Here is an 11,277-nt window from a genome sequence, read left to right on the forward strand (position 1 = left end):
AGATATATATATGTGACAAATATAAACAGTCAGTATATATGAAGTGTGTATATATTATATATATATAACTGGTTTGTATTTCCAGATTTAAAGATTTTAATGTATATTATAATGTATATATTGAGTGAAAACAGAGTTGAAGGGACAAATAATACTGTTCTACAATAATAGTTGGAAACTTCAAAGCCCAACTAATAGTAATGGACAGAACAATGAAGTATAAATAAAGAAAATAGGATATTAACACAGTAAATCAGTTAGGACAGACACAGGACATTCTACCCAGCAACAACAGAATACACATTTCTCTCAAGTGTACACGGGACATTTTCCAGAGTAGAACATAAAAGTTAAGCCACAAATGAAGTCTCAATACATTTAAAAATGTTAAAAGATCATGCAAACTGTCTTCTCCAACCACCTCAGGATAAAATTAGAAATCAACAGCCTTCGCCAGTGGCTCAGTGGAGAGAGCGTTGGCCCAGCAAATGGATGTCCCAGGTTCTATATTCCTAGTCAGGATACACAGGAGAAGTGACCATCTGCTCCCCTCCTTGCTTCTCTCCCTCTTCCCCTCCCACAGCCAGAGGCTAGATATCTAGTTTCGCGTGTCAGCCCCAGAAGCTGAGGATAGCTCAGTTGGTCTGAGTGTGTCAGCATCAGGTACTAAAAATAGCTCAGTACTTGAGCATTGGCCTAAGACAGGGCAGCAGCATGGATCCTGGTCGGGGCACATGGAGGAGCCTGCCTCATTATCTCCCCTCCTCTTACTTTAAAAAAAAAAAAAAAAGATCAACAACAAAAGGAAAACTGGAAAATTTATGAGATTGTAGAAATGAAACAACCAGTGGGTCAAAGAAGAAATCACAAAGGAAATTATAAAATACTTACTTAGATAAGAATGAAAACAAAATATAACTTACTAAAACTTATGGAATATGTTTTGCAGAAATAGTAAAACTCTTCTTAAAATTTACATGGAAACTCAAGAGACCTCAAATAGCCAAAACAAGTTAGAAAAAGAAAACTGGTACACTTTCTGGTTTCAAAGCTTAATACAAAGTGATAATAGTCAAAACAGTGTGGTATTGACTGACATAAACAGACACACAGACCAATGGAATTAAATAAAGAGCCCAGAAATAAACTGTCACATATATGGTCAAGTGATTTTTGACTAGGGAACCACCACCAATTTTTAAACAAACAGTGCTAGGAAAACTGGCTATTCACATACAAAAGAATTAATTTGGATACTTGAAACCATGTATGAACTTAATCAAGTACCTAAGTGTAAGACCTAAATAAATAAGATTAAGAGGAAAACATAGGGCTTAACAACATTGGATATTGCAGGAGTTTTTTGCATTCACACCAAAGGTACAGATAACCAAAAAAAAAAAGTCAAATTGTACTTCATGAAAACTTAAAAATTGTATACTATTGTACTTCAGGATGTATTATGGCTTGGCATAGCGCTAATCTCAACATAGTTACATCACAATTTTTGAGTCTATTCCATACTCAGGAAATGTATTACATCTTTTTCTTCTCTATACCTTATTTTATTTTGTGTGAGGATTTTTTTAGCTTTCTTGTCTTGGATGTCCTGTTTTCTGAACCATGACTTCTTCTTTCCATATTTACTCCTTATTTCGATCAAAAGGGGTATATCTTTTTTCACTTCTTGTGTACTTGAAACTGTTGACTTGCAGATAATTTGGCTGAAGTATATAGAAAACAATTTTACAATGCAGTTCTAAAAGTCTTGTTTTTGGTGAGTCTGATACCATTTTTGCTCTAGTTTCTTTGTGTACAGGTTATTTAGTTCTTTCTGACCACTTTAATGATTATCTCTGGTGTTTTGAAATTTCTTAGTGATCACCCATCATCCTTTTATCGTTCATTATGATAGGCATTAGATAAGCCTTTGCAACTGGGATATTTCTGTTTGGGGGTAAGTTTTTCTGTATTATTTATTTGGTAAAATTTTACTGTCATTTTCTCTGTTCTCTCTCTCTTTTTGGAAACTTCTGTTTGATCTGATACTGTACTTCTTACATCAACTCCAACTGTATATTTTCTTTTTGCCTTAAATTGTTTGTCTTTTTAGTTCAGTTTTCTAAAATTAATTATTTTAGTGTCATATATTTATTTGAAGAGCTTTAAAGTTTTTTATTCTTCGATTCTTTCATAGTTTTTTTTTTCCTCCCCCCTTGTTTAATGGATATAGTAACAACTCATACCTTTCTGGGGATATTAGATATGTATTAATTATATACTATATGTGTTTTTCTTTTGTTCCCAGTAATGTCTCTGTTGTCTCCAAGCTCTTGTTTTATTTCTTTTTGTTGATTTTGATCTTTCTAGTTTTAAAGGATGTCTTCAGTTGTGTTGTGATCCTTATGTATTAGAGAAAGGTAACATTGAAGAGTTCATTGAAAACCCTATGGTTTTTGATGGGGACAAGGACTGTTTTGCATAGCCATAAAAGTTGTGCACTTAGAACTCGAGATGGCACTATTTGAAATTTGTCATATTAGAAATTAAAATTGTGAAATTTAAAAAATATTATGAAACAACAAACCCCATAATTTAACATAAATATTTTCTTTTTAATTTTTTTGTTTTTTGTATTTTTCTGAAGTTGGAAACGGGGAGGCAGTCAGACTCCCGCATGCGCCCGACCAGGATCCACCTAGCAAGCCCACCAGGGGGCGATGCTCTGCCCATCTGGGGCGTCTTTCTGTTGTGGCCAGCACCATTCTAGTGCCTGAGGCAGAGGCCACAGAGGCATCCACAGCGCCTGGGCCAACTCTGCTCCAATGGAGCCTTGGCTGCGGGAGGGGAAGAGAGAGACAGAGAGGAAGGAGAGGGGGAGGGGTGGAGAAGCAGATGGGCGCTTCTCCTGTGTGCCCTGGCTGGGAAGCGAACCTGGGTCTCCTGCACGCCAGGCCGATGCTCTACCACTGAGCCAACCAGCCAGGGCATAAATATTTTCTAAAAAGTAAATATTTACCAGAGCAAACTTAAAAGAATGACATTGCTTTCTACTTTTGCATGTCTCTTTAATGTCAAGTTAAATAGAAGAAAACTAAATCTCATATTTCTCTATTCAGTCTGTTGTGATAATGTTGTTTTCGGTGAAGTACAAGAATATCCAGCCTCATCCAGTACTTTAAACATCTTTTCAGATAATTCTGATTATTCTCCTTTGATATTATATCAAAAGTAGACAACTAGAAGTTTTTTTGCAATATGATTTCTTGCAAAAGATTTATTGCAATATGGAATCTGACTCCATATAGCTAAATATTTTGTACTTTGTTACATTAAAATCTATTAATCTGTCTTAGATTTTGATTGAATCTTTTATCCATGTTCATGTCAGGTATTGGTCATTTGGAAAATATGGTTCACTGAATTACTTAAATCTTCCAAGTGTTGGCATCTTATCATATGAAGTAATTATGTCCATTAAGATTATTGTTAATCTCATCAGTGGTGGGCACAAATTTTCCTAAAATTTAAATTTTTAAATTTTTTTTCTTCTTTTCTGAGTAAAGGAGGGGAGATAGACTCCCACATGCGCCCCGACTAGGATCTACCTGGCAACCCCCATCTGGAGCTGATGCTCTGACCATCTGGGATCCATGCCCGCAACCAAGTTATTTTTAGTGCCCAGGCTGATGCTCTCGAATCAATGGAGCCATGGCTGCAGGAGGGGAAGAGAGAGAGAGAAAAGGGGGAGGGGGAGGAATGGAGAAGCAGATGGTTGCTTCTCCTGTGTGCCCTGACTGGGACATCCACATGCCAGGCTGACATTCTACCACTGAGTCAACTGGTCAGGGCCTAAAATTTAATTTTTGCTTTAATTTTATTATTGGCAACAAATGTTGTCAGTTGTTTTCTTTGGTGTGACAGGCTTTCTTTGTCAATTTTTAAGAAAATGTCTACTAAATAGCAAAGTCAAAATACCCATAGTTTGACAATCATTTTTTAATATAAAAATGATGTTAAATGGAAAAATATGTGGCTAGCTTTAAGCTCATAGCTCAATCAGAGACCCAAGCAGTTTCAACAATAGCAGTGCTTTATGCATGTATCCTACTTCATCACACAGAATATTAAAAAGATATAATTGCAAGGATTGATACATAGTAAAATTATATAGTATATAATAAAATTTACTGCTGATGTATACTGGTAAGTAATACAATGATTTCTAGTACAGTTTTATGGTGCCACTCTCTTCATTCACGTGAAGATGCCAGCATTGTTATCCACCACTGCTTTTGTTTTAACCTCATGTGCCCCTGAAAATGTTTTGGAGACCCCATGTGTCTGTGAACCACACTTGAACAACTGCTGACACAGATTTGTGTATGTAAAGATTGGCTTCTGTGTTTTCCACCCTACATAGTCTGCATGGGAATTGTTTAGACTTTAACATAAGAAAATTAGGAGCTCAGCTGACTGATTCTTTGGTGGGGTGTATACTTTCAAAATCATTATGGGAAGTCTTTTCTTTGGGGCTGGTGTTTTTCTCCAAAGAGGAAATCTTCTAGATTACAGTTGGGGGTGGCAGGATGCAGAGTGATTACCCTGGCTGCTGGCATTCTGGGATCCATGCTGGAAGAGGGACTGTGGGCCCCTTTACTCAGTTTATGGCTTTTTACTTTTATTTGTTTGTTTTCTCTCAGTACCTCATACCTACCTTTTGCTCTACCTGGTGTTTACAAGTTTATATTGCCTCCAGCTCAGAGTTAACCTTTAGCTTTTGTGGTAGGGTAAGGATAGGTATCTGGATGTGTGAGTTGTAGAAAAAACATTTAGATTTCTCAGCAGTCTTTGTGTTTCAGTTTTAGATTTTAGGTACTAATATAGTACTGAATTCCTCCAAATACTAGATTTCTTGGGTGGCCTGGACAAACTGATTGTCTTCTTACACTTCACACTCTCAGATGTTTTGTTGTAACTGCCACCACATTATGAAGACAGTTTCCGCTCCTCCAGCCACTTTCATTTAAAAATTTGTTGAAATCTCTTTGACAATAAGTCTCCTTTGGTGTTTTCTTGATCTCTATGTGTGAAAATGTTTTGTTTCTTTGTCCTCATTTTAGCAGGGTTTTGGGAGAGGGAAGAAATAAATATATTTGATTAATAAACTATGAATTTTACAGGCTTGAGTCAATTACTGTAGTAGCTAAGAGTTGGATTTAGATTTGAATCTTCACCACTTATTAATGGCATCTGCTTTAGGTTCTTAACCTATGCAGTCTTATTTTTCATTTGTAAAAATGGAGTTTATGATATCTAATACGAGAATTAAATGAGATAGTTAATGTAAAATTCCTAACATACTATGTGATTCATATGTGCTTAATAATTAGTTATTATAAAATGTTACACTAACTTTTGGTTTTATTGTATTCTTTCCGCCCCATAAAAGATTTGAAATAAGCAAAATATTTAATTTATAATTTAATATTACTTCAAGTATGGAAAGGTTTATCATGACTCCAAATATGAAATGATAATTTCAGAAATGTTTTTAAGTGTCTGTACTTAATATGTTTGTATAAAAAAGACTAAATGAAATTTGTTCAAATTTCTGTTCAACTAGTTTTCTTACTCAACTAAAGTTGACCCCTGAACAACCTGTGGGTTAAGAGCACCGAACCCCACACAGTTGAAAATTCATGTGTAACTTTTGCCATATCCCAAACTTAAATGTAGTACAGTTGTTCCTTGGTATCTGCAGTGGGTTGGTTCCAGACTCACTCCCCCTCAGTGGATACCAACGTCCATGGATGCTCATGTCCCTTATGTAAATGGTGTAGAGCATTGCATACTGTCGGCCTTCCACATCTGTGGATTCCCAACCACAGATTGAAAATACTGTTTTTGATCCAAGGTCAGTTGAATCTGCGGAAGTGAAACCCAGGGATACAGAGTGCCAACTGTATATTTATTGAAGAAAACCTGCATGTAAACGGATCCGCACAGTTCAAACCCGTGTTGTTCAAGGAACTGTGATTGTAATTATGGCCCATATTTGAAACAGTCTAAGGAAAGCAGGTATTCTTATAACTGGATAACTGTTTCATGACCTTGATTCAGAAACTTGTAGTACGAAGAATTTCTTATGGGTTTCTTTAAAAAAATTTTTTTAAATTATACTTTTGATAATGAGAAATATTCTAATACATACATACACATTGTTTTTCTAGTTCCTTGGTATATAAGATTGTACCCTTAAATTCCTTTTATCTGGAAAGTTTAGTGCAATAAAAGTAGTTTAAGCTTGTTCATGAATATAAATGAAAATTATTATTAATCATTTCAGGAAATTGCAAGACCTAATATGGCTGAAGCAGAAAGAGAAACATCAGATTCTGAAAGGTAAATAATAAGGAAGAACTGAATCTCTTGATTAATCAGTAAAGGTCTATTAAAATGTTTGTATATGGTATTGTTTTAGTAATGGCATTTAATTAGAATAAAATTTTGAAACTTTAATGCAAGATTAGACTATATAGATCCTTAGTTTTGAAATACTTGTATACATGTAGAGTATAAATTTGTTCAAAAATTTTAAAGTACTTACTAGTAAGTAAAAATTTGGCAGATTTTAATTGCCCTATTAAGTGAAGTTACAAATTGCTACAGATTACAACATGGGGACAATTATTGCAAGTAGGTAATTTAAAAATCTTAACTATTTAGGGCTTTTTTTTTTTTAGTTTATTGGGTGACACTGGTTAACAAAATTATACAGATTTCAGGTGAACAATTCCACAACATATCACGTCTACACTGTATTGTGTGTTCACCATCCCAAGTCAAGTCTCCTTCCTAAGATCTTTTTATTAAAAAGTATTTTCAAAGAGCTATAAAGCTACTTATGTCATATTTCAACTTAGAAGTTTCAAAATTTAGGAATTGGTTTTTAAAAATATAATGCTCAGGTAGAACACTAAAGAGTACAAGACATTTCACAATTTTTTAGTAAAAGAATTTCAACATTCTAATTAGAACATTTTTTTAAAATGCATAATTTTATTTTGCCTTTTAAATTAACTGATTTTCCCATTTCTGTCTTTATTCTGTATATATTTTACAGTATGTTGCTTGTTAATCTGATGAGAGTAACTAATCTGTTGCCTTTAAAAAGAAAATGATGGAATAAGGCCTTATGAAGGTGTTCTTAGACTTAACTGTAAAAATTACCTGGCCCTTTCTTCACCAAACATTTTTTCTAGAACTCTGGAGGTGATGGGAAGCGTTTACCAAAATTCAGCTAAAGAGAAAAAGCAGACAAGTCATTTCTATATTATTTAACATTTTCTGTAAATTGTAGTTAGCCCAATAAAAGCTGAACAAAAATAACAACTATACAAATTTAAATGAGGACAATAGATTTTTTTCAGATGATGTAATTGACCTATAAGATCCAAGAAAATGAGCTAAGAATATTTTCTGTATACCAATAACATGTGATTATGAAATATAATGGACAAAAGAGTTAATTCACAATATTAACAAAAATGAGAAATGTGTAAGGTCTAAATGAAAAACAAAAATTTATTGAGATGAAAATACTATATTAACTTGCATGATGGGCCATTTTCCAAACTAATTTATGAGTTTAATGAACATTTAGTTCAAAATTCCAATGGAATTTAGTTTGGAAACTGACAGAGTTTAAGATTCATATTTTTCTATTAATACCATAATTTATTTAATGATTGCCCTGTTAGGTATTAGGTTATTTCTGTATCTGTTATTAGAATATTGTTTTGATGAACATCCTTGTACAAATAGCCTTTACATTTTTAAATGATTAAATTTAGGGAGCAGAGTAGTATATTGTAGGTCATTTGCTCTATTAGATAATGAAGTAGATAGTTAATCTACAACTGTTAAGACTGGTATTGGCTCAAGAAGAGTCATAAAGACATATAAGAACAAAATGCATAGTAGAGAAATGGCCTTATAAATATAATTTATTAAATGATAAATATTTGATACCATGGTTTGATATTTGTCAGTTCATTAGGAAAAAATATAAATTTCAGGTAGATTAATGTAAGAAATAAGACACGTTATTATTAAAAAAAAGACATGTTATTAAATTTGTTTTTGCTAAAATAAGCATTGTTACACTTAGATAAAGGGTAGAGATCCTTTTAGAAATCTTATTGTTTTATTATTCACTAAATCAGCGGTTCTCAACCTGTTATGTATCGGAAAAATACTTATCTCCGATGGCTTTAGGCGACCCCTGTGTTTTGGTCGTTCGACCCCCGCCAGGGTCGGGACCCACAGGTTGAGAACCACTGCACTAAATAGTTTTTATTAACTCATCAGGATAAGAGTAAACATATAGACAAACACTCATAAATGTGTACATATACAAACACACATCTATGTATAGATGCAGGAATGTTTACATATATTTTTCAGGTTTATTTTCTTTTTTTCCTGAAGTTGGAAATGGGGAGGCAGTCAGACAGACTCCCTTATGCACCTGACCAAGATCCCCCCCCACATGCCCACCAGGGGGCGATACTCTGCCCAACTGGGGTGTTGCTCTGTTGCAACCAGGGCCATTCTAGCGCCTGAGGCAGAGGCCACAGAGCCATCCTCAGCGCCCGGGGCCAACTTTGCTCCAGTGGAGCCTTGGCTGCGGGAGGGGTAGCGAGAGACAGAGAGGAAGGAGAGGAGGAGGGGTGGAGAAGCAGATGGGCCCTTCTGTGTGCCCTGGCTGGGAATCGAACCCGGGACTCCTGCACGCCAAGCCAACGCTCTACCACTGAGCCAACCGGCCAGGGCTTTTCAGGTCTATTTTTATGTTTTCTTAAATTAAGCTGTTAAATGTTAGAGAAATGTTTGTGAATGCTTATCTGATTTTGGGTAGGAAAAGATACTGTAACCTTAAGAGAATATCTAAATCAAAAAAAGAAAAATTGTTTTTCCAATATATATTTATTCCTTATTGAGGTACTCTCAGAAATTAATAAAAGTGCTTAAATTTTAACTAAAAACAGGTAAGGATGTTAACAGATAAAAATGATAACCAGGACTAAAGCCAGTTGATAGCTCTACTTTTAACACGTGACTGTTGTTTTTTTATTCTCTCTCCTAAGAAAATGGCTCTGTCCTAAATTGTAACACCATGGCAAGGACTATGGATCTGGATTTTTCCCCTTTATGAAAGGACAAGTGAGCCTTGATTTTTAAAAAAATTTTAGAGCCTGTCTTTATTTTGATAATGTTCAAAAACATTGTATTATGAAGGAATAGATAATAAATGACTTTATTTTTTCAGTAAACATGATAAAGCTTCTTCAGCAGAAGAAAAAAATGGATGTGATGCAAATTCATTTGAAGGCTCTTCAGCAACAGAAAATAAAGAAAGCATAACAGTTTCAGATAAGGAAAATGATACCTGTCTTGAAAACAAGGAAACCGGCTCAAAGAATATCTTCAATTATGATTCAAACATTGGTGAAGACAAAGTGGAAAAGGAGAAACAAATAGAACCCATTTGTGAGGAAACAGAGTTGAAGATGTGCCAAATTTCAGAAAGCATAATTTCAGGTGATCAGATTAAAGATCAAAACTCCAGTGAAGCTAGGTTTTCTTCGAAAAATATTAAAGATTTGCGGTTAACATCTTGTGACGTTAGCATTGATCAGTTTTTGAGAAAAAGAGATGAACCTGAATCAGTTAGTTCTGATGTTAGTGAGCAAGGCAGTATTCATCTGGAACCTTTGACTCCATCAGAGGTACTTGAGTATGAAACTACAGAAATTCTTCAGAAAGGTAGTGGAGATCCTTCAGCCAAGTCTGATGAAGTAGTATCTGAACAAACAGATGATGGTCCTGGAGAAAACAACCCTAGCACGACAGAGACAACAGTAGACCTAGCAGATAAAAAGAAAGAAGTTGAAGTTAATTAAGTCATTCTCAGTTTCAGTGTACCAACAATAAGAGCATTTGAGACAGTGCTATCAGGTGAGCTCAATAGGTCTGTTACAGAGTTCAGAAATAGAAAAATATGAGGGAGGTCATTCATACACCTTATCTGTATGTTCATCCTAGGACCTAGGTTATGATAGAAGTCGGATCAATAATAGCATGATTAGAGGTTTTAAAACACAAATAGTATTTTAATGAAAGTTAAGTTTACAATAGAAAAGCTTTATCTAACAGTTCTCAAGGAAATGGAATTTGGTTACCAATATGAATTGATTATTTAAATATTACTTATATTTATAAAGTATTGAAACTTCTATCAGTCCTAAGCTAAAAATCCTTATTGCCTATATATGCTTCTCAAAGGAAGAAATGTGGAAACCATGTACATTTTGGGAATAATTGATTTAAAATAAAGGCTAATTGGCATTGTTAATGAAAGTGGTATTTTGGGCATGATGCTGGTAAATGATTAGAGTGTGAAATTTATAAATCTTTTGAGAATTTGGATGAACATAAACTTAATTTTGGATATAATATAACATTCCAGACAGTGTGAAGCATGCAAACAGAATATTTGAATCTTTGTACCTCCGTACAGATGTTAGCCTGCCAGACTGTAAGCTTTCCTTAATTAAACTTTCAGTGAAAGTGAAATACTAAAATATAAATCTATATTTGTGTTTTTTGTCAGTGTGAGCTGTGCAAAAATCCCTTGATGTATTAGTTGTATAAAGTAGAAACCCATTGTTGAAACTCCTGTAGCTGTTATACTTTTAATATTGTTTTAATGATCTTTAGAAATAGATCCATAAAAATGGTCTGGAAACCAAACCAAAGTATTGTACAATGTAGATATTGTAAAGCAGTAAATTGAAAACATGTCCTGGCATGAATTCAGCCATGTTTAAGTTACTTTTTCTTTAATTGTAAAATACAAACTTCAAATGGGACCTAAAGCAGTGATGTAAAAATTTGGTTTGGGATATTTAGTCTAATTTATCCATAAGATGGCTGCTAAATTGATTTTTCAGTTGTTTTTTATCATCTAGAAATTTACAATTCTAGAAGTTAATATGAATAATAGTAGTTTGCTTTAAAGTACTAATAAATTTTTATTTAAAATGCTACATTTTTACTTCTTAAAATGTACTTTGAATTCTTTTGCTTCACTGAATATTAAATGTTTTAAATATCTATTAAAATTCTGCTGTATATAGTAGTTTTTGAGTAAATATTTGCAATAAAAATATGTCTCTGAATAATTATCTTTTTCAGAAAACTGCTTCAGTC

General features: G+C 34.0%; 1 protein-coding gene across 4 annotated transcripts in view; it reads left to right on the forward strand.

The window, feature by feature from the left end:
* The window catches only part of ZNF280D (zinc finger protein 280D), a 140,718-nt gene extending 130,034 nt beyond the window's left edge, over window positions 1-10,684 (forward strand). For all 4 annotated transcript variants that reach the window (XM_066388246.1, XM_066388244.1, XM_066388245.1 and 1 more), the window contains 2 exons: window positions 6,350-6,405; window positions 9,335-10,684. In XM_066388246.1, the coding sequence (XP_066244343.1) occupies window positions 6,350-6,405; window positions 9,335-9,968 (690 nt within the window). In that variant the 3' untranslated portion in view covers window positions 9,969-10,684. The remainder of the gene's footprint in view (window positions 1-6,349; window positions 6,406-9,334) is intronic.
* The last annotated feature ends 593 nt before the right edge of the window (window positions 10,685-11,277 follow it).

This window comes from Saccopteryx leptura, chromosome 6 (genome assembly GCF_036850995.1).
Source record: "Saccopteryx leptura isolate mSacLep1 chromosome 6, mSacLep1_pri_phased_curated, whole genome shotgun sequence".
Classification (NCBI taxonomy): Eukaryota; Metazoa; Chordata; class Mammalia; order Chiroptera; family Emballonuridae; genus Saccopteryx; species Saccopteryx leptura.